General features: G+C 43.9%; 1 protein-coding gene across 2 annotated transcripts in view; it reads left to right on the plus strand.

Moving 5' to 3' along the window:
* Positions 1-4,222: 4,222 nt before the first annotated feature.
* The window catches only part of LRP2 (LDL receptor related protein 2), a 144,755-nt gene continuing 125,587 nt past the window's right edge, over positions 4,223-23,390 (plus strand). The window contains exon 1 of one of the 2 annotated variants that reach the window (XM_083625423.1): positions 4,223-4,615. In XM_083625423.1, the coding sequence (XP_083481549.1) occupies positions 4,246-4,615 (370 nt within the window). In that variant the 5' untranslated portion in view covers positions 4,223-4,245. The remainder of the gene's footprint in view (positions 4,616-23,390) is intronic. The other variant, XM_083625422.1, reaches the window with a different exon arrangement.

Consider the following 23,390-nt stretch of genomic DNA (forward strand, 5'->3'; position numbering starts at 1 on the left):
GGATTTTTCTTGTTGTTGTTAAGACTCGCATTGCAGCTGCTTTGGTCTGGCCAGCTTACCCCTCCAGCCGCCTGTGCCTTGCTGTGAAACCATGACAAGAATTCCAGTGGCAACCCTGCAAGACAAAGCAAACAACAATAGCAGGGGGAATAAAGCCCTTCGGGGCAGAAAGGAATGTTTCAGGAGCTGTTGGCCTGTAGAGAATGGAGACAGGCCGGCAGGCAGAGAGAGATTTGGAGAGCCCCTCCCTCCCTCCTCCTCCCCTTCCCCTCTCAGCAGCTCTAGATCTTGTGATGGAGAGATCTGATCCCTTCTTTGTGATTCAGAGGTGCCAGGAAGCTCATTGAATATTCTGATCTGCCCCCAGTGTTTCTTGTGGCTTGACCCCGGTGCTGTGTCGTACCACTACCCAAGCAGCCCTGAACCTGCATAAATCACAACCCCTGCCGAAACCTTGCATACTCTTGCTCTTTTCCCTTCTGCTTTCCCTTCGCCCTGCTCTAATGGAAACGCCTGAGAGGTTATTAGAGAGTCCTTGAGGGTGCGATCAAGGCAGAAAGAAGAGGGAGTCTGGGATTTTGAGAGACAAGGGCTCTCCAGTAAATAACCAACAGTTCCCAGCTGTCTGACATTTGAAAGGGTATAATTTCGCATGGGCTCTTCCTTGCGTTTGGAACATCCAGCAGGGAAGTTCGATCGTGTGAACCTTTCCCCCCCCCCCACAAGTTAACAGCCCTGGATATGGCCCGAGAGCATAAGGAATCATAAAAAGTAATATAACCAAGTATTACTCTTTGGAGCACGTATTAGCAGAGGCATCCTATTTCGGTCAGAGTTCTCAGATTTAGGTTAAAAATGCACACACCTCAGCAATTTTTAAGGTTTCAGCAAGTTGCATCATTGTAAAGGCTGCATTTTTGTTGTTGATTAATAAATATACCACTTATATGCCAAAATTTAATGCATAGCCAAATTGTGACGTTCTGTAACACACCTGCCCTTTATTTTCCTGGGGTATGAGATCTGTCTTCCACATGGTGACATCAAATTACAGTTATCTGCAACTGTTTCCTTCATAGAACAGACCTTATTCCTGTGCACTGAACTGCAGGTTTGGAGAGTCAAGCTCAGTTAACCAAAACACAAAACAAAAATTCCTAAGTTGCATATACATTTAACCAGAAAAATTAAGAATATTTAAATAATTTTACCATCCAAGGCTTCTGTCTTTAGATGTGCATGTAAAAAAGGAAGAGAAATAATTAACTGTCTTGTGCTTCGCTGAATATGGGCAGGTTCACACATGCGTGTTAATCACTTGATAGGCTGGAACCAGACTAGGTTAGCTGAATGAAGTTAGTAACAACTAGGTCAAGTCCTACTGATTTCAACCGGAACTAAATTCAGTTCAGTTTGATTTCTTGTGTTTAGTGAGCAGCCATTACACACATAAAAATAAGAATAACAAGAATACTGCTAATAATAGTGGTTTGCATTTCTACTCCCCAGCCTTTACAGAATAAATCATTTCCCATATCCCCTTTCAGTTTTATTACATGAATTTTTAAAGCCTTGATAAGAAATTTGGATGTTCTAAAGGATATATACCTCTCTACATCAGACAACAAAAAACAGGTCTTGGCAACAGACGCCCTTCCCTTCTGCGATCTTAACCATGGGAGAATGTTTAAGAACTAAATTCAGCTAAGGTTAGATGTAACCGGATGGCTGTGACATTGCATGTATGAATGGGTCACCAAAGAAGAGCAACATGTGTCATGCTTGTGCCGGGGGCCAGCAGGTATAAAGAGCTTTATGCAATGTCTGGAGGGTGGGAGTATATAGAAAACTTGAAGCCTTAGCTGATGAGCATGCCTTTCTTCTGCAACTAGTGGGATAGGAAGAGATGGGGCAGGGAGGACGGAAAAAACACAGCAGAGTTGTGCAGAACTTTCATAATGCTGCACATAGGATAGAGCTGCCAATCAACAAGCGTGTAGTAATCATACAGAGAAGAACTCAAGGTGCCTGCAGGCATGAACTAGGTTGACAACCGTAATATAGATCTCATCCACTTGCTCATGCTAGCTGCAGTCTAAGATCTACTTAATTTGGGTGTGATGTTGGAGTAATTTAATGAGTAACAAACTCCAGAGGAAAGGGTTTCTGGGCTGGAAATTAGTTTCTAGTTTTGACAGCCGCCCCACACCTTGTATTAACAGGAAACACCTGAGACTCGGAAAGAATGTTTCCCATTGTGTTTGATACTCTGTGGGTGATGCACACTGTGTTGTATCCCACCCTTCCTCACAAGAGAGCCCAGGGTGGCTAACAAGCTCCATAAATTACAACACACAAGCACCATTGACAGTACAATTCTAAAATCACGACAACACATTACAATAGAAAAAACAGTCAGCAATAAGAGTTCAGTAAGACCATTTCTATTATGTTCTGAAGATCCGCATAAATCATTAAGATTTTAACAACTGATGGCTGCGGGGGGACGGGGGATGGACGGATGGATGGGGACACAACCAAATATCCACTGAAACAGAGATTCATTTTTAATAACTGTGGTAACTACATACATTTGTTTTATTTTCATAGTAAACTAATCTGATTTAGTAGTAGTTACCAGGGTGCATTCATACTTTTGATGTGCTATATATTAAGTATGGGCCACAATCCACAATTGAGAGTTTAGAATCCTACCCTCTGGGTTGATGTATATCAGCTAAGCCTCAAAGTGTCTCACAGAGGTCTCTCTGGAAGTGCCAGGGATTGAACCTTGAACCGTCTGCAAACAAAGCACTGTTCTACCACTAAACTGCATCCCCACCCTCCACAGTAATCCCTGAAATTTTTGCAAACACCTGAGGATCACTAATGAAAAACTGTCAGTGACATGAGCACAGCCAAGGGGGGGGGGACAGCTGCCCCCATCAATAAAATCAATAGAAATCTGAGGTTCTGCCCCCCCACAAAAGCCTGCTCCCCCTAACAAAAATCCTAGCTACGCCCATGGTCAGTGACACCAATTGTTGCAACAACCTTTCACAACAATAACTTATAACTACTACAGTCCCGGAGAGCTCTTTCCTTAAAACAAGAATAACATCGGAGTACGTAATCCTATCTGTTAATGAAGATGTACTTTCTGAATTCACAAGAACCAGCATTCTCCGTACTTGACTGTGCAAGGATGCACATGCATTTTAGGTTTCTCAAAACTTCTTTGCTTCAGCTACCCTTTCTTCCATAGCTCTAGGGCTATTTAGTTATTCCCTATTCATCATGTTGGGGTGTGTGTGTATGTGTGCAGGGGGAGAGAGGTGGAAAATGGGGAATGGGGGGGGGGAGAAATGGCACAGGTCACACCAGGACAGATTGGGGAATAATACAGCTGGTTTGAAAATGTGCAGGTGGGCATAACCGAAGCAAATGTAGTCATGTGAAGACAATGTACGTTGGGAAAACATGTCACTGAACTCATAGATGAAGATCCACTGAAACAATAACATTAACATAACAGTACTTTGTATGGGGCATTCGTGTTGGGGCTGTATCACACATTTTAAGCACCACTCTATGGCCGGCTAGCTGCCCAGCTGCCACTTGGGAACCATTTATAAAGCATTTCATACTTTTAAAAGAAAACTCTCAGATTTCTTTTATAATTTTTAAAATTAATTTTCAATTATAATCCAATAATAGCCTCATTATAACAATACCAAATTATAATACAATCAATCATTCAAATATCAAATTCTATAATTTGGAATTATGTGAGAATTGATGGTTTCCTTTATTTCTGTGTTCCAAAACCTTACTGGTATAGTTTGAGATCCTCACCTGTAGTTTTTATAAATCATTTAATGTGTCAACACGAATAGAATATTGCAGCTGTTGTATAAGGAATTATGATGATGACTGGAATGAAACGAAAACTCTCCCATTTTAAACGACCCCCCACCCAAATATTGCCTTCACCCCCCACCCTTGACAAGCTTTCTTTGAGGGGAGCAGCTCCTCGCGAAAAAGTCCCACTTGAAGCTTGCTCAATATTGCTGGGTCGTGATCCTTGCCCCACACCGCTCCTGCTGCAAAGGCCAGGGGACCCTGCAGGAAGCGACTTGGAAGTTTCGCTTGCAAAGTTGCATCTCCGCACGCCCCGGTTGCAAAGTGCAACTGAAGGGAGGGGCAAGCGCTGCCCGGGCTTCCCGGGCCTGGAGCAAATGCCTCATGCTAGTTCCGGGGCCGGCGGGTATAAAGAGCTTTATGCAATGTCTGGAGAGGGTGGGAGCGTCGAGGCCAAGCGATGCCTCAGCTGACGAGCGCGCCTTTCTTCTGCAACTAGCGGGATCGGGAAAGACAGGGCGGGCGGGGAGAGAGAGACAGACAGACAGGCAGACAGACAGAGGGAGGGCAGCCCGAGAGGTGCTTGCAGAAGCGCGCCTTCCTCGCCAAGCCCGGCCAGCTGCGTGGCTGCGAGGGCTCCCTGCAAGCATCCCCGCGCAGATGGGACCTCGACGGCGCCTGGACGGCGGAGCAGCCGCTGCCTGCCAAGTGCTCGCCTTGTTCGCTGCATGCATCTTGCAAGCTGCCTGCCAAGGTAAGCCCCCCTCCGTGCCTTTGCAGCTCCAGGGGGAACCCCACAACTTTTAAGTGTCTTTTTTTAAAGGGAGGGGGCAGAGGACTGAGGGTGGTGGGGGGGAGGGGGCTTGCTCGCCTTTAGTTTTTTTCCACCTAGCGGGTCCTCTATGGAGAATAACTTTCTCCCTCCCAACAGTGGACGCGCTTGACAAGCGACAAAGAAGCGGGCTCCAGCTTCTTCCATCGCCGGGGAGGGATTTTCTCACAAACGCGCTCGCTCGAAGGCGCTCCGAATTCGCACCCGGACCCGCCCCCTGCCCCGCGTGCGCGCTCGGCCAGCCCGCGTTTGTGTTCGCGAGTTCATCCTCTCAACAGTTTTGTAACTGTTGCGGGCCGAGCTGGTGGTAGTCGCTCGTGCGGACGGCCGTTGATTGGCTTTGCAATTTCTAAATACATATATTTTGGGCATAGATTCATTGCAACTCTAAATCGCGCGCGCACGAGTGCCGTGAGGGTGCTTTTGTTTTTTGCTGCTGCAAGGTGCATCCGCTTACCGTCGTCTTGAAGTGGGTTGGCTTTGGACCGGTGCGCGCGCGCGATTTTTTGTTGCAATGATATACATACATATACATACATATATGTATGTATGTATGTGTTGGAGGGAAATTTGTGCAACTTTGTACGCTGGAGGGGTTGTGTGTGTGTGTGTTTCCTTTTTGCAAAGCAAAGAACGGTTGTTGTTTTTGTCCAAAGCAGAATAATAAGCCCCCTTCCACATCGGTCAGGCTCTCCCTGGCAGATTTGAAGTTGCAGGAGAGAACTTTTTCTCTGAGCTTTGCTGTTGCTAGGCAACGCCGGGAAGCATGTGACTGGCAGAGCCTTTGGCCGCATCACCACCACCTCCTCCTCCTCTTCATCCCCTGGTACTAATCTGACTGTTGAGGATGGAGGAGCTCTATCTCCCACAGCCTCATTCCCACCTTGTAATGGCAGCCCCTTCCTCCCTGCCCCTCTCCCTCTCTGGCCTCCCGCACAAGCAAAGCGTAATTACCCTACAATTAATGAAAACCCCATTGTTGAAGCAGGATTAGGACTAGATTTCTTGGGGCACATCTGTAGGCCTGGGGACCGCCCCCTCCAGCCACCAGAGTGTGTGTGTGTGTAGGTTGTGTGGGTGCATTCAAACTGTTAATCTGCTTTCTTTGCTCAACTCTTAGCCTAAGCTCCTTAGAAGGAATCAAGTAAGTAATTATACAGCAACTGCTGCTAACAGCACCCTCTTTCCGAGGGGGGGAAGCAGATACCTGCAAAAGGTCCCACTGAGAAGGTCAACATGGGCAGGAAGCTAATTCCCTTGCAGTTATTATTTTCATTAATGTCTGGAGCCAAGGAAGGGCTGGCATGTCTTTGAATTTCCAGGTCTCCCCCCCCCTCCCCCTAACACTGCTGAGAGGGCATTTTCATTCCCAAACCTTACTTGTGTGGAAAATTCTGGGCTCTGAGCATCACATCAGGCCCCAGAGACACATTTTGTAGGCTTAAGTCATGTTAATATATTATACCAAATGCAACATTCTTGGTATGTGCATGTGTGATTGGCGGGGGGTAGTAAGTCTGTGATATTTATTGCCAGTATGGTGTAGTGGTTAGAGTGCTGGATTTAGACCAATGATGATGATAATAATTATTAATAATAATGTAATTTATTATTTATACCCTACCCATCTGGCTGGGATTCTCCAGCTACTCTGGGTGGCTCCCAACAGAATATCAAAAACACAATAAAACATCAAACATTAAAAACTTTCCTAAACAGGGCTGCATTCGCATGTCGTCTAAAAGTCAGATATTTGTTTATTTACTTGACATCTGATGGGAGGGCATTCCACAGGGCGGGTACCACTACCGAAAAGGCCCTCCGCCTGGTTCCCTGTAACCTCACTGCTTGCAGTGAGGGAACCACCAGAAAGCCCTCGGAGCTGGACTTTAGTGTCTGGGCTGGAGTGCGGGTGGAGATGCTCCTTCAGAGGCCTGGGTTCAAATTCTTACTTGACCACAAAGTTTGCTGAGTAAGCTAGGAACATAGGAAACATTGGTTTACGGATCTGTTCATGTTTACATGAACATGAAATGCTTACAACAGAGGTTTTCAATGGCTCCCTTGATCAACTGTACATTATTTCTGCGGTACCCCTGTGGGGATCAGTTTTGTCACCCCTTGCCTGCACAGCTGGCAGCCTCTCAGCCTCTTTAGAAACATCTTCCCTTGTGGGAGTGTTCCCTCAGTCTCTTCTCCTCTCACCTCTCCTTGGGAGCCCTCTGGGCAGCCACAGATACCACCTCTGGTCTCTGAGCTGCCCCCACCCCTGTGCCAAAGAGAGGTGCCTCCTCACACTGCCCCACAGAGGCCTGGGACTTGTCTGTCCATTCCCAACGGCAAGGGCTGGTGGACTGGCTGGCTGGGCTCCCTCGCCTGCTTGCTTGCTTACTCTGAGGCTGCCTCAGTTCCTGGCAACCAGCACCCCCTGGCCAGCCCCAGAGGCACCATTTGCCTGGGGAGCTTGTAGCCAGGGCTGCTGCAACAAATAGCTGTGCAAGCCTTTGGGAGGCAGAGACATGAGAGGGTGTCAGAGGAGGGAGGGAAGGAAGGAAAGAGGGACGGAGGCCAGTGTTGCCCGCAGCACCCCAACCATCATTCAAGGCACCCCAGGGTGTCACAGCACACTGGTTGAAAACCACTGGCATACAGCATTTATAATTTGAATATAATGGGCAAAGGTCTTAGCGTTGGATCTTTCTCCTTTAATTTCACTTCATTGCCACCTGCTTTTTGAAAATTAGTATAGATCTTACAATGTGGCTGTGGGGAAAGAAAAACAGTTGTATTTTTTAAAAAAGCATATTACAAAGGAGGACAGTCGCTGACAGTAACTTGAGTTATAAACTCAACTGGAGAATGTTCAAATTTCATGGCTATTGGGGCACCAATTAAGATCCTCCTTAACAAATGTACAGATTTTTTTTTTAAAAGTTATGAGACAATTAACGGCATATGAGAAAATAGTCATGGGAGAAAACACAATGATAAAGGGTTTGATCTCATTTATATGTAGATAAATTATAGAATCACAATTCTGTCCTCAACAAACTTTGAAAAGTTGGTGGGAATTCAAACTGGAATGGCATAGAAGAAGAGGAACAGAATAAACTATGGCCAAAAGCATCACATAAGTCCTTTCAGCGAGGGACGCGGGTGGCGCTGTGGGTAACACCTCAGCGCCTAGGACTTGCCAATCGTCAGGTTGGCGGTTCGAATCCCCGCCGCGGGGTGCGCTCCCGTTGCTTGGTCCCAGCGCCTGCCAACCTAGCAGTTCGAAAGCACCCCCGGGTGCAAGTAGATAAATAGGGACCGCTTACTAGCGGGAAGGTAAACGACGTTTCCGTGTGCTGCGCTGGCTCGCCAGATGCAGCTTGTCACGCAGGCCATGTGACCCGGAAGTGTCTGCGGACAGCGCTGGCCCCCGGCCTCTTAAGTGAGATGGGCGCACAACCCTAGAGTCGGACACGACTGGCCCGTACGGGCAGGGGTACCTTTAAGTCCTTTCAGCAACAACCAGGGAAAGAACTTTCAAGATTGTACACGGGATGGTATTTAACTCCTAGGCATCTATCCTATATAAAACCAAATAGCTGTCCCATGTGTCGGATGCCCTAGTATAGCTATGCACCAACATTTTCTACTTTGGATGGGAGTGCCCTGTGGCAGGAGTGTGCCAGAGAGTAGAAAAACTTTGGAAGCATATATTTGGAGAGAGATCACTGATTATGGCACAGATAATTCCTATGGCCCTTGGCTTGGCGTTACTCAATTTATATGGTCAGGACATGGAGCAAATCACAAATGAGGAACCATAGGCAGACCCTGGAAATCTTTACAACACAGAGCAGTAGTATAATGTTGTGTGGCAGGCAGCACTGCTGGAAAAACTAACACAAAAATTACAAGTGGCAAAAGAGAAAAAAGAAATGGGACATTTTTTGTGCAGTCTACCACAATTTTATTAATTACACAAGTATATACCAATGAGTTTAAGAGGGTCTTCTGGCGGTTTCCTCACTGTGAAAAGTGAAGTTACAGCCGTATCTGTTCCAATTCTACAGACAGAGACTCTCACCTAAGAGATCTACAGCAAACCTTTTTAGAACTAAAATACCGAGCAGATGAAGTTAGACAACAGATCAACAGAGCCAGACAGATACCCAGAGAGAACTTGCTGCAAGACAGACCCAAAAAAGAAAATAACAGAATACCTCTAGTCATCACATACAGCTCCCAAGTTAAAACAGTACAACGCATCATCAGAGATCTACAACCTCTCCTGGACAATGACAGTTCTCTTTCTCAAGCTCTGGGAGGAAGACCTTTCATTGCCTACAGACAGCCACCCAATCTTAAACAACTCCTAACCCACAATAATACTACAACCAGACGTAACACGGACACTGGCACCAGAGCCTGCAATAAACCCAGATGCCAACTTTGCTGCCACATACACCCGGACAACACCATTACTGGCCCCAACAACATCACACATACCATCTCGGGACTATTTAATTGCTCATCGTCTAACATTGTATATGCCATCAAATGCCAACAGTGTCCCTCAGCTCTCTATATTGGACAAACAGGCCAAATCTTACACCAAAGAATAAACGGACATAAATCGGACATCAAGAATCACAAGACAGAGAAACCAGTAGGAGAACACTTCAATCTCCCAGGACATTCTATACAAGATCTCAAAGTAGCTGTATTACTACAAAGGAATTTCAGAAATAGACTGGAAAGAGAAGCTGCTGAATTGCAACTCATTACCAAACTTAAAACCATGGAGAGACCTGGTCTGAACAAAGACATTGGATTCTTATCTCATTATACATGACAAAGCCATTTTTCACCTTCTCACCCCTTGCTTTTTCCTGTAAGACCTATTGCAGTCGTTAAGAGTCGTCAACAGGCTCATCACAGCTATCTGCCAACCACCCATTCCCACCACCCTTCTGAGTAATACCCCTCCCCACCTTCTCACTATATAGAAGGATCTGGCAACTTCTGTTTCAGTGTATCTGAAGAAGTGTGCATGCACACGAAAGCTCATACCAAGAACCAACTTAGTTGGTCTTTAAGGTGCTACTGGAAGGAAAAAAAATTTTTTTTGTTGTGAAAAGTGAAGTTACAGGGAACCAGTCAGAGAGGGCCTTTTCGGCAGTGGCACCCACCCTGTGGAACGCCCTCCTGTCAGATGATGTAGAGATAAACAACTGCACGACTTTTGGAATACATCTGAAGGCAGCCCTGTATAGGGAAGTTTTTAATGTTTGATGTTTTTCTGTTGTTTTATATGTGTTGTAAGCTGCCCAGAGTGGCTGGGGAAACCCAGACAGATGCAGATGAGCGCGGCATAAATAATAAAATTGTTGTTGTTGTTGCTGTTATTACTATTATTATTATTTATTATTAACCAAAGGCTATAACATTACAAATGGGACGCGGGTGGTGCTGTGGGTTAAACCACAGAGCCTAGGACTTGCCGATCAGAAGGTTGGCGGTTCAAATCCCCACAACGGGATGAGCTCCCGTTGCATGGGCCCAGCTCCTGCCAACCTAGCAGTTCGAAAGCACGTCAAAGTGCAAGTAGATAAATAGGTACCACTCCGGCGGGAAGGTAAATGGCGTTTCTGTGTGCTGGTCTGGTTCGTCAGAAGCTGCTTAGTCACGCTGGCCACATGACCTAGAAGCTGTCTGTGGACAAACGCCGACTCCCTCGGCCTATAGAGCGAGATCAGCGCCGCAACCCCAGAGTCGGCCACAGTCAAGGGGTCCCTTTACCTTTACCTATAACATTACAAATTGCCAAACCGTGAACCATAACATACTGCGTACAATCAATTACATAAAGCAAGGGAGTCAGAGTTCATAAGTATCACCTGCTAGGTTATACTGTACCTAACTTAACTTCTGTTAGACCTTTGAATCTCCAGTGCAACTTACTGCAATATTCTCTCTCTCTGTGTGTGATCACGGGATACCTCAGTCAGTAGAGCCTAAGACTCTTAATCTCAGGGTCATGGGTTTGAGCCCTGTGTTGGGTGAAAGATTCCTGCATTCAAGGGGTTAGACTAGGTGAACCTCATGGTCCCGTCCATCTCTACGATTCTACAATTCTTTCTTGCATCCGGAGCATAAAGCGCCACTTTTATGTGTCACAAATCTGTTGGCGTCGCTCAAAATAAAGGGAACCATTTCTGCCTTAGTAAGCCTAATTAACAAAGGTTTCCGAAATCAGTCTCTTTAATCCCTATAAAAAAGGCAGATTAACAAGTAATGCATGCTGTCTTCCACCTGTGGCTGGCCCACATATGCAGAGTCCGTCATATGGGAACCTATTGTCCGAGACCCCCGTGGACATCGCCTGGAATCTGACCTCCGACCTCCTTAAAGGCATTTTTTAAACCAGGCATGAGTTAGGTATGACATGCTCTGAAAAATGCTCCATTTTCAGAAATGGGAACCATGGTGAGAATCTGGAATTCCTAATTAAATGCAAATCCCTTCTGGATTCTGTCCAGAAGATCTAGTCCCAAAATTGTCTCTTATTCATGGTTAAGAGCAGAATTCGACTCTGAGAAGTATAAACATATATAAGCTTTTGTCGTGTAGATGCCAAGTATTGGATATTACACCATTCTGTATAACGCAAAGCAGGAAAACATTCAGCTGAATTACACATATGGCAGAGCAGGACCTGTAGTTTTTTTTACAATGAATGTAGTGTGGTGTATATACTTTACTTTATCTCCCCCCCCCCCCTTGTTAATTTGACTGTTTCTGGCCAGTTATTCAAAGATGAAAACAAAAATATGTAAAACCAAATCACTGACATCCTTACAATGTTACTTACCTGCGTTTGCCAGTCTAAAGGATACGTGTAACTAAAATAAACTGTTATTGTAACTGTTCCATCTCTTTTCTCTCTTGATCCAGTTTATAAAACGTAAGACTTTTATTTCATTATGTTACCTACACTCATGTAGGTTGCATGCTGTTATGCAGTTTAAGTTTGTATATTTTGCAAGTGGAATATCAATAAAAAAAATTCAAAAAAAAATAGTAGGGAGGATACATATGTATACAGAAGTAAGTTTGTGAATTAAAAGGAAAACAAAATGTTAAACTTTCTAAGAGGTTCCCGTGACCTGTGAGTTTACAGGATGCTCAGAATGTTGTGGTGGCAATTGAGAGAGAAAGTAGTACAGTAGTAGTAAAAAAAGAGGAAATTAGCCTGGCTCCTAACAAATTGTCTTGGGGAAGCATTGGTTGTGGTGGGGAAAGTATGTTCTTTAGAACCAATCTCTTTGTACTATGCAGGGATGTTTTAGAAGGGAGAAAAAGAACAGGGTGCCTTTTACCTTTCCTCTCTCTGGGCCTTCTTCCAGAGAGTACAGTACGAAATGTAAGTACAGTACAGTAATGTAAGTACAGTATAAAAATCTCAGATTCAAGGCTGCCAGCCCTGAGTCCTCTTCAGTGAATGTGCCAGAGAGGTAAGGGACTGGTGTGTGTGTGGAACCTTTGTCCTTCCCTTGCTACTGAATCTTCTCATCTCCTCCCCTCCACCCCATGCAACAGTTACACTCAGAGTAGACCCATTGAAATGAATGAACATGGCTAACCCAAATCCATTAATTTCAGTGGGCCTCCTCATAAAAGATAATTATGCACCACCCTAAAAGGCTCACACAAAAATCCACTCCTCACCCCTCCCTCAAATCAGGAAAGCTTTTGTGTTGTTAATATTAAATAACTGGAAATTGGAAATTTCTACATTATCTACCCAGAAAGCTATCAAGAGATCTCAGTATACTACCTGCCAACTTCTGGTATACAAGATAAAAAAACAGACTGACCCATTCACAATGGCATTCCCAACAGCAATGTTAAACATTTAGCTATGCTATCCTAATTCAACAGCTGTTGTGAACTATAATTTTGAATGATCCATCTAGGCTAGAACTTCCTGACAAATTCTCGTTCAGCAGTTTTGAATGTGAGCCTCTCTTTAAAGTCATCTTGTTGAACCATGTTGACTTTCAAGTCAGCAGCAGAGTGCCCTTTAAGGGGAGACTGAAATATTCTCCTTCTGGAAGACGGAAGCTCTTAATGAAGTCATTTCTGATGTCAGAATTGTGCCCATTTATTAGCTTGTGTTGAAACATTGGCTTGTTTTATTTATGTAGGCATCATGGCAGGCGATTGCATATGTGAACACACTGGGTGTTGAGCAGGTGAATGAACCTCGTGATAGTATGGCAGATGTTGCCATGTATTGTCATAGCGTTACCTGAATAAAGATGGGAACAGAGTCTGCCTCTGAGTTTGTTCCAGAGCTTAGTTCCTGGGTTTGCATCTTTGTTAAATAGTTGTAGGTGAGTAGCCATTTTAGAATAGGGGCCAGTCTGTGAATGAGAGCTGGTCTCCTCCCCAAGGCATTTGAAGGAGAAGTATCACTCTGAATGGGTTGTAGTTACATTTTGGCTGGGGCCTGTGATTGACAAGAAATGTTTTGTCAATTTCTCTTCTGGACCTGACATAACAGTTTTCTCTTGAGCACCAGTCTGAGCTTCTCAATCTGATTCTTAACTTAATTGGGTGACTACTGCAGTTTTAAGACACCCTGTTGTTGCTCTAGTGCTAGCTCTTGTCTGATGAGCTGTAACAAATGTAGTTGTGTTGTAGAGCATGACTGTAGTTGATGGATTGTGTGATGCACATTTGAGTTAGTTGAAAACAAGCTGATGTACGGTGGTTAGCAGTGCTCCCCCCCCCTAGAAAAATAGGTGCAAGTACTCACCATGAAGTCGTTACAGTAAGTGCCACACAACATAAAGATGTGCCCTTGAGTACCCTCTGAAAAGAAAAGCACTGGTGATTAGTAAGTTTATGGTATTAGGTGATGGTTGTCCTCATAACTGTATCATGGTGCTTGGAAAATTAACTTGCTGAGCTTCCAAGCTCAGGTTGAGGATGGGTTGAATTCTGGTGGAACCTAGATGATAGGTCTAGATCAGCGGTTCTCAACCTGTGGGTCCCCAGATGTTGTTGGATTACAACTCCCACCATCCCTGACCTCTGCCCTTGCTAGCTAAGGGTGGTGGGAGTTGTAGTTCAACAACATCTGGGGACCCACAGGTTGAGAAAGGCTGGTCTAGATGATGCCAAGCATATCTCCGGTAAACATGAGGTACTGGGAAATGAATTGTTGGCATGGTTGAACCATGTTTGGTGCCAACTGCAATGCATTTAACTTAAAACCCTATAACCCTACTCATAAATAATGGCGGGCGAGGACACAGTGGGAAAGCATGCTATCCAGATGTGCTGTGGCAGCATCAAGGCTAGTATCCCTAGTTTGTAGCCCATCTTTGTGGGGGATGTTAGTGTACAGAACCTCGGCATCTAAGGTTGTTGGAATAGCATTCTGCGGAAGATAGTTAATGGGCTATTGTTATCTCAGGTATGCTTATCTCAGTAAATAACTAGGGATAGCAGCACACAGCTTGTAAATTTAGTCTGTAACTAAAAATCCTTACTGTGATAGTGCCAATGCCACAGACAACAAGACAGCCAGGGTTGTCTGGTTTGTATTTACTCAGATGATAGAACATCTGAATCTCTGAATGAGTAGCCACCACTTCCAGCTGTAAACTATTCACAGCCCTTCCTTGCATCCAGATGAGTTCAACTATAGTTTGCTTAACCTATGGGTTTGTGAACAAGCTGGAATCCAAAACAGTGGTTTGATACTGGCTTGGTCATGGTTTGATAAAATTGGAAGTAGATTTCCAATTTCGTCTTCTGGTGTGGGGGCATTCATGAGTCTACAACTCTTTCACATAGCAGGAAGCCATAGTTTCCAGTTCTGTTTGAACCAGCCCATTATGTTCTCTGGAGTTGTGCTGTTCCATTCTAGTATAGGAAAAATTTATATTATAAAGGACTTTTAGTAAGCCTTGAGCCAAATAAACTGCTATGCACTGGGCTATGTCCTGTCTTGTGGAAAGTCTGTAATGGAGATTTGATTTTGATCAAGGATGAAGGATCTAACTCACAGGGGGAAAGGATATAAAGGATATTAAATGTTTAAATTTATTGTTTTGTATCCTGCTAACTTTTAGTTGTGATGTATCATTTTACTTTCCCCCAGCTTTTAGGAAATTAGATTGAATGTTGTTGTATTTTCACAGTTTTTATGTAAATGTCTTAGATAATTTTTTATATTAAGCAGCATAAAATTTTAATAAATACTACCATTTTGTGTTGAATAAAGGTAGTAATTTTTACAATTTGCTCTCATTGTAGTGATAGCAATTTTGTATTTGCTTTATTTAAGAGTATCGAGTACTAGGCTAATATTTCTGTCATTAATAGTCAGTATTGTTTAGATTTCTCTTTAATTCTTTTTAAATTGTTTAGAACAATGGTGGGTGTTAAGAATAGCGGTTCAGATTCACTCTTACTCAAAATAAGTATAGCAAAAGGTTATAAACTATTTGTCTAATTTTATGGGGTTTTTTCCCAGAAGAAGATAAAGAAGCTGTTTGCAAGTCCTTTAATAGGTTGACAACAAATTAAATATCATTTAACTAGAGAATCTTTATCGGTGATGTATTTTTGAATAAATGGTGCTCGGTTTTTCTACTTCCCTTAATGTTTCTTTAATAATTTACTCTTTTTCTATGTCCCAAGCAGGGAAGCGTATCAGGAATTTGCTAAGTAATCACTTAAAGTGGAGAATAGGACAAGAATAGGACAATTTCAGATACACGTTGAAAGCAGTAACTAGATGACACCTGGTTAGACTTACGGTAAATTCCACTTTGCCAGTGGTTAGAGTTACAGCCAATTATTAAGCTGCAAAACTGAAGACAAACAGGTACTGGGCATCTAAGGAGACTTAAGCTAAGATAGACGTGCAATCTATTTAACACTTCCAGGTCCATGAAAGACTTCCCTTCTTTTATATATTGAGCTAACTAGAAATTTGAGTAACACAATTCCACTTTAATCCAGATTTACTTTCCATGTGTTCTACAGGAAATTAGAACAGTCATTTGAGGGGAGACAGCAAATAGCAATACCAGTAAAGCCCTTTTCTCCCTTTCCTTCTGGGCTTTGTGACCTGAAGTAGTATTGTTCTGAGCTTTCCCCTCATATTTGTCTTCTTGCGGTGTTAGGTTTTTGGCAGATCAAAGACCAACCCTGTTTATTTTTCTTTTAGATAATGAAGAGCTAAACCTGCTGCCCTTTAGCTCAAGGCCCCCCCCCCTTAAGTTTTTTTTCCTTTTTAAAGTGCTTACTCCTGCAAAATTCTACCAAATGCAGTGGACTAAGGAAAGCCTTTCAGAATTTGACCCCGAATCATTTGCATTACTTTAGCTGACACAACCTGAATGTAAGATTAACCTAAAGGAAACTTGTATTTCTTGTCATTTAAGAAGAAACTACAGTAAGTTTTCGGACGGCTGGAGTAGTTCCATACTGTTCTAAAGATACATGTTAAAACGAATTAGGCATTTCTCTGGTCAGTGCCCAGATACAGGACTTCTTGGCAAACCTACACAGCCCTGAATTAAATGAAGACAGGCTATACATTTAATAAATAAATTCTTCATGTGTCGGGGTGGGGGGTGGGGAAGGGACAGGATTTTGTCATATAGTCATCACCTCCACAATTTTCATATTTTGCCAAACTTAGCAAAACTTCTTGCAATTTTCTTGTAAACTTAGAAGATTCTTAATAAACTACAGAATATTGGGGTGGGGGCAATGACGAATACATAGGTTATCTCCTTGATGAAAATGTGTAGTATAGGATTTCAACCTAAATATGTCATTTTTTATGACATTTGCACCCTGACCTGAGCTTTACTCCCATGGCTCTCATGAGGATGTGAGATACCCCGTTGTTTTATAGAAAGCAAAAATCCAGTTATGTACACGAAGCCACAATCGAATCTGGAATAAATTGGTACAGCCTAACTAAGTAGCTCAGGGACGCGGGTGGTGCTGTGGGTTAAACCACAGAGCCTAGGACTTGCCGATCAGAAGGTCGGCAGTTCGAATCCCTGCAACGGGGTGAGCTCCCGTTGCTCGGTCCCTGCTCCTACCAACCTAGCAGTTCGAAAGCATGTCAAAGTGCAAGTAGATAAATAGGTACCGCTCCGGCGGGAAGGTAAACGGCGTTTGCCAGAAGCGGCTTAGTCATGCTGGCCACATGACGCGGAAGCTGTACGTGGAAGCTCCTTCGGCCAATAAAGCGAGATGAGCGCCGCAACCCCAGAGTCGGCCGTGATGGGACCTAATGGTCAGGGGTCCCTTTACCTTTACCTTTAACAAAGTAGCTCAGGACCATGTGCCTGTAGGAAATTTTGGCTTAGATGAGGGGCGAAAGGTTCTGTTGTTCTTTTTCTCATCCTGAATCCAGAGCTGTCCATTTCAGGACAGTGAAAGGCACCAAAAGAATGGTACAGTGATTAAAGTCCTTTGGAATACAGGCAACTCCCAATTTATGCGGGGGTTACATTGCAAGGCACCACACGTCTAAATGAAATCACACATATTTGAAACACAATTGAGAAAACCTGCAAAGACCCTGTTCTGCCCCAGCCTTGTTCCACCCCTTTTCATGACATTTTTGGGTCGCTTCCGGGTTTGGCGCAATGTGTGTGTGCGCAGTCGTGCCCATATCACATGCACCTAAAACAGTTGCTGCCTGTATGTTCTGAAGATGATTAAAAACACCCCTCCTTGGAAGTTGTTACTGTGAGGCACACAGTTACAGTTTTGTGAACCAGAGACAGCTGCTTTGAGATTGCCAAGTAGTCTTAGGAAGCCAAGACAGGCAACCCCAGATTGGGGTGTGTGTGTTTGTGTTCCGAATCATTGCACACTTGCATGGAATCGTGCAATTGAAACACTCTGTTCTGCGCCTGCCCCACCCTTTTAGGGACATATTTGATGGCGTTTTCAGGTCAATTCCGGGTTCAGCGCTCTGCTCATATCTGTCACGCCTAAAACAGTTTGGCTGTAGTCAGTTGATCAAGATGACACTGGCAGCTAAAGAAAACTTTGCTTAGGTTCTGCGTTGACTTTACAGTGGTACCTCGGGTTAAGTACTTAATTCGTTCGGGAGGTCTGTTCTTAACCTGAAACTGTTCTTAACCTGAAGCACCACTTTAGCTAATGGGGCCTCCCGCTGCCGCTGCGCAATTTCTGTTCTCATCCTGAAGCAAAATTCTTAACCCGAGGTACTATTTCTGGGTTAGTGGAGTCTGTAACCTGAAGCGTATGTAACCTGAAGCGTATGTAACCCGAGGTACCACTGTACTGACTATATCATAAGCCACATTTAAAGCAGATAGCCATCACTGGCACTCAGTGTTTTCTCCCCACTTTTAACTCCATCATGAAGCAGCCTGGGTTACCTGAATTATAAAATATCAAGTAAGTCTTACAGTCCTGTCATGGGAATCAGTTCAAGGCAGGTGATCACTGGCCACATTCCTTTTAAAGAGCACTGGAATGTTCTCATCTAGCTTGACCACCAAAGAGAGAAGAAGACTGTTCTCTCTACTGCAAAGAATTTCAGACATTGTTGAACATTCTTCATTGTGGTTGACTGCACCTGTCTGGCCACTTTTGACATATATTTGAGAGAAAACGTTACTATCACTTTATATCCCCCATAATTGTCAAGATGGTTTCTAAGCTATTTGCAAGTATAAAACAATTATAAAGCACACAATATTAACATTCACAATATGTGCATGAAAACGTGTGGTATTCATATTTAAAAGGTCTGGGTCAGGGATTTTGTGGCTCATTTTTTTTAATCTGGTTATGGCCATGCAAGCTTTGTTCAGTGTGTTGTATCGCAGCATGACTGCAATTCTGTGCATGCTTACTCCGAAATAAGTCTCACTGTATTCGGTGGGGTTTACTCACAGGTAGATGTGCATGGGATTGTAGCCAGAGTTAATTGGAGCATGAACAGCCAACACATTAAATTATCTTAAAATTAAAGTCTATTCCTTGTGATGTGTTGATGGTGTTTCTCAGGTTTCCTAGTATGATCAAATTCTGCTTGAACAATTGAGTTCACCTTTTCACTTCATTGGTTTTCAGGTGTTTATTTTAGGGGCATAGCAACCCTAACGACCCAGGAGTTGTTCAGAGTGGTGGAACCACCACTGCCCTCAAAAGTCCTGCCAACCTAACGCGGTTGACAGGATGGAAATGGTGGTTCTTGTCTGGTTTGGCTGTGCCAACATCTGGTTAATGCAACTGAAGGGTTCAGATCAAGCCCCTCTCTAGCAAATGGTTTGGCTTAGGATTCAGGAACTGCACTGTTCCAGGACTTTGCGCCAGCTAATGCTAGCAGCTGCATTGCTAGTCGTGGTTTTGAAACGGGAGACGGAACGGGGTCTTCCCATCTCAGTAATATGGATTGGATGTTAGTATTGTTGAAGCTAATTTGCCCAGAGGACAGACAATATATCAGACTCAAAAGTTAGGAGTAATTAGTACACAAACCTTTCAATAGTTTTACCATTTTTGTAAAATCTTTTGAAATCAAATCCTTTTTGCACCTTGAGCCCAGCATAGTTCTTTCATATTAAGCTGAGGTTGGATGGACCATCTGTGGTGGATGCTCTTTAGTTGAGATTTCTGCATCGCAGGGGGTTGGACTAGATTGGCCCCTGGGGTCGCTTGCAACTCTACAACTCTGTGATTTTGTATTGTTTCAAGAACTCAGCCTGTAAATGCCAAAGTAAGTGGCTGTCCTTTCGTTTGACTTACCATGACCCTTTTGATGTTTTATTGGTTTCCCAGTTCTTACAAGAGACTGAAGGATTAGAGTTGTTCTGTATCTGTAAAAAAAAATGATATAGAAGTGTCATGGTATGTCTGAACTATACTCGGGGTCCTGTAGTGATTTCATACTCTTTATTGCAGCTTGTAAAACACTGGTTGAATTGCCCCCCAAACCTCAGGCTTTTATATACATTATTTACACAATGAGTCCCATCTGATTGGCTGATTCTGCTTTCCTCCTGGAGCCTGATTGGTCTTTTCCTGCAGGCCAATCACTCCTAATAGGCTGATTAACTTCCTCCTGGAGCCTGATTGGTCTTTTCTTCAAGCCAATCACTTGTTGCATTCTAGGATCCTACTTGCCTATTGTTCTAGGATCCAAGCGTAGTACAGTACATAACAATGTCTTTACTAGCAAAATGCTAAGAAAACAAGCTGCTTGACAGCTTTGATTAAGTACATTGGTTTACACCTTTAGTTTGCGCGAAGGTAAGACAATATGCCTACATCAGATCCATTTCACTTAAATATACATGCATTTCACAATAATATATTGAAAGTCTCGGGGCCACAGATCTGTTGCTTGTGCTGACCAGGCTGGAAGGCATGGAAGGGGCAGAGGCGTATCTAGGGGTTGGTGAAAGCAGCCCCAGCCAGGGGTGCAGACCTGCTCCCCCCAAAATCGCCTATTGGACTGTAGAGTGTGTGATGTGTATGTGTGTTGCAACGTGCCATCGTTGTCGTGGCAACATCAAATGTGGGAAGAGCTTCCCATCCTTCTCGCACCATAACACAAAGGTGTGTGGTAAAGCAATTTTTGTGGGTGGTGGTTGGGCAATACAGCTCCTTGCCAAGGGCGCAACGTACCCTTGATACCCCTCTAGGGGAGGGGAGAGAGAAAAAATGTCCCTTTGCTGTGCTAGCTCCTAGGCTGGCACAGTGAAGAGGTCTGAACTGCACCCTACACATGACAACTGCAGAGATGGCTCAGGATCCAGCGCGTTGTTTGCTGGCTGTGCCCCCCCCGGCACAGGGGGTGCAGTTGGCAGGGATGCTGCCACCACCAGTTTCTGCCCACCCACTGTTTGGAAACATTGGGGTGCTTCTTTCCGGGGGGGGGGTCTTTCCTGCCAACTACAGTGGATTGGAAGTTTGGGTTGCTCTGCCTGTTTTACATATAGCAACCTTGTACATGTTTTGTACTGCCGAAAAAGCTTTGGGAGAGATGTGCAGCACTCTGTATATATTCACCAGGGTGGCAAAACAACAACACTCCGTACTTTGCAGAGTTGCTGCTGGCATCCGTCCGTCTCTGGAGACAATGGAGGATTTGCGCCTTTGGGGGTGAAGTCAAAACTGTTGGAAGGTTGGAAGCAGATCCTTCTTCAGATTAACAGTTGTGGTATTCACTGGAAACCTTTGGCAGCTGCCGTACTATTTGTTGAAACGCAGTCAGCCATTTTTTATTCTGTAGTATTGATTTATATCAGACCTTCAAAAGTTGCTACCTGCCAAACTGAACACAACCTATGCTATGTATGTTGATTGATGAAGGCAGTGTGGGGGGGCAGGTTTGCAAATGCAGGAGGAGGTGTCAAATCACCTGCTCGCCACAATACGTGGGTGGTGGTCCCAAGGTGCACCGGCAACTGGATCTCTCTTATCCACCCCCACTCAAGAGTACTAAACAACAGATGAATGCATTTTGACAGTTCAAATGTCTTAAGAGATTCATGTGGATACAATAGTACAAACATATTTACCAAGCTATTATTGGCAGATTGGTGTGAATACTTGAATATTTGATGCGAATTGTAATTAACGATCATTTTAGGTAAGGCAAAATTTTGCTGCACTGAATGTTTGAGTCCTGCCGTCAGTATGGCAAGCAGGAAGTGCAGCAGAGGAGCTCTGATATTTTCTAGGATGCCTACCGAAAGTATAAAAATTGATTAATTGGTAGGTGCTAAGAGAGGGCCATAAGTTAAATGTGACATTTGAAAACAACCTTAATGTCTGGGATGACAAATGTCTCAATCTCAGCACGAAGTCTCCTCTTCCTCTCCCCCCTCCCCTGTGTGTGTGTGTGCTTTTGGAATTGTATCAGTATTTTTGTTAGCGCTAGGCAGTAAAATACTTAATACCTGCATAATCTAAACAAATTAACATACACATTTTAACGGTAACTGAGTACTTCCTGTGGGAGAGAAGTGGCAACCACTTGGGAAGGATTGATAACTTCTGCCGCTCTGATCATCAGTGAATTGGTTCAGATAAATTTAACAGACTGATGGGTGAAACAATGTTAGCTGAGATGCACAACCTTTTTGTAAAACTTCCCTAGTTTTGTAGAATTTCATTTCAGTTTGAAGATTCACATGGTTGCTTTCAACGGGTTGCATCTCAGCGTGACAATAAAATAATCTAGTTGAGATATTTGAAACCACAACAGACTCTGCTTATGAATACCACTGTATATTTTTTTCTGGGCATTATGTATTGGCTTGCATAAAGGCCTATTCATGCATCATTTTTTTTTTTTGTCATTGTGAAGCATAATAGTTTTTAAAACTATTGCCCTTAGAAGTGAATGGAACAACACACTTGTCTGAAATTAGCAACAGTGCTTCTAGCCTCATGAGTGTGAATGGCTTTCTTTGTTAGCTATTCAGGTTTTGCCTCTTCCTTTCAAGTTAGCGACAGCGTGCACTTTAAATATATGTCTGGTTCCACAGTTGGAACTCCCTTTTTCTCCTGACCATGTGTGAGGGCACCAAAGAAACAGATTCTTTTCATTTCCTCTGTGCTTATGTGTTAGTGATTAATCTTGGGTTTTGAGAAGTATGGATTGTGCTGATTTCAGGACATTTTGCTTTATCTGTCAAAGGCTTCCGAAGGTAGGCACATAGGAATTTTTTTTGGCAAGCGAGGAGGTGGACATGTTGATAATGAGTAACGCTCAAGATCACACTGTGTTTCTTCAGGAAGAATTTTATCCCACCTCCGTTCTGTCTTTGAGGCCATCAAAGTTTCAGCATTGCTTGGACTATTTCCCATCCTTGTTTTGTTTGAACTAGTAACAACAAAGACAAGTATAGTTGTTTGATGGCAGCACGTCTACAAATAAATAACAACTAGCTAAGCTTTGGGAGAATCTCCACGCTGTTGAACATAGCTCCTAAGTCCCTGGGTTGACAGTTGGGACTTTTGAAGGCTATTGTGTGCAGGATGTTGAGCCAAGTCTCTGTGAACTGCTGGTGAAACAAGCTCCAGCCTACACTACCCTTGTTCCACTCGTACCTCTGAATTTTGTCATTGTGCTATAGGCTGCATGCAGAGGGCACATTTCTGTGCTAGCAGTATTCTGAGCCCCATGCCCCTTCTCTTCCTCCTGTATGAGGTGAAAGAGGCAGGTGAACACAAGGAGGGATCTGTGGTGTAACAATTGAGTGTTGTCCTTCAATATAAAACTCCTCAGCGAACTTGGTACTAGCCCCTGGTGAGATACTTTAGCCATACCCAGGTATCCTTTTCAGCCGGGACTCACCGGAACTCAGTTTTGGCACCTAGAAAAATAGTGCTGGTTTTCTCAATCAGGAGGGATACTGGCTCAGTCAGGGCCACTCCCCGTATTGGGGCGATCTATTCACCTACATTAGTAGGTGAGCCCTCCCCCACACTGTCTGAATATGTGGGCAGTCGAAAAGTGTTTCTGCCACAGATGACAATGGAGGTAGACCAGTGGGACCAATCCTTTCAGCCACATGGGAGCGGGGTCTTTGCTAACCTCCCGTCAGTCTTTCCTACTGTACGTCACAAGGGGGCCCTAGACTGGGGAGAACAGATGGTGTGTTGGTTG

The sequence above is a fragment of the Podarcis filfolensis genome (genome assembly GCF_964270895.1).
Source record: "Podarcis filfolensis genome assembly, chromosome: 1".
NCBI classification, from domain to species: Eukaryota; Metazoa; Chordata; class Lepidosauria; order Squamata; family Lacertidae; genus Podarcis; species Podarcis filfolensis.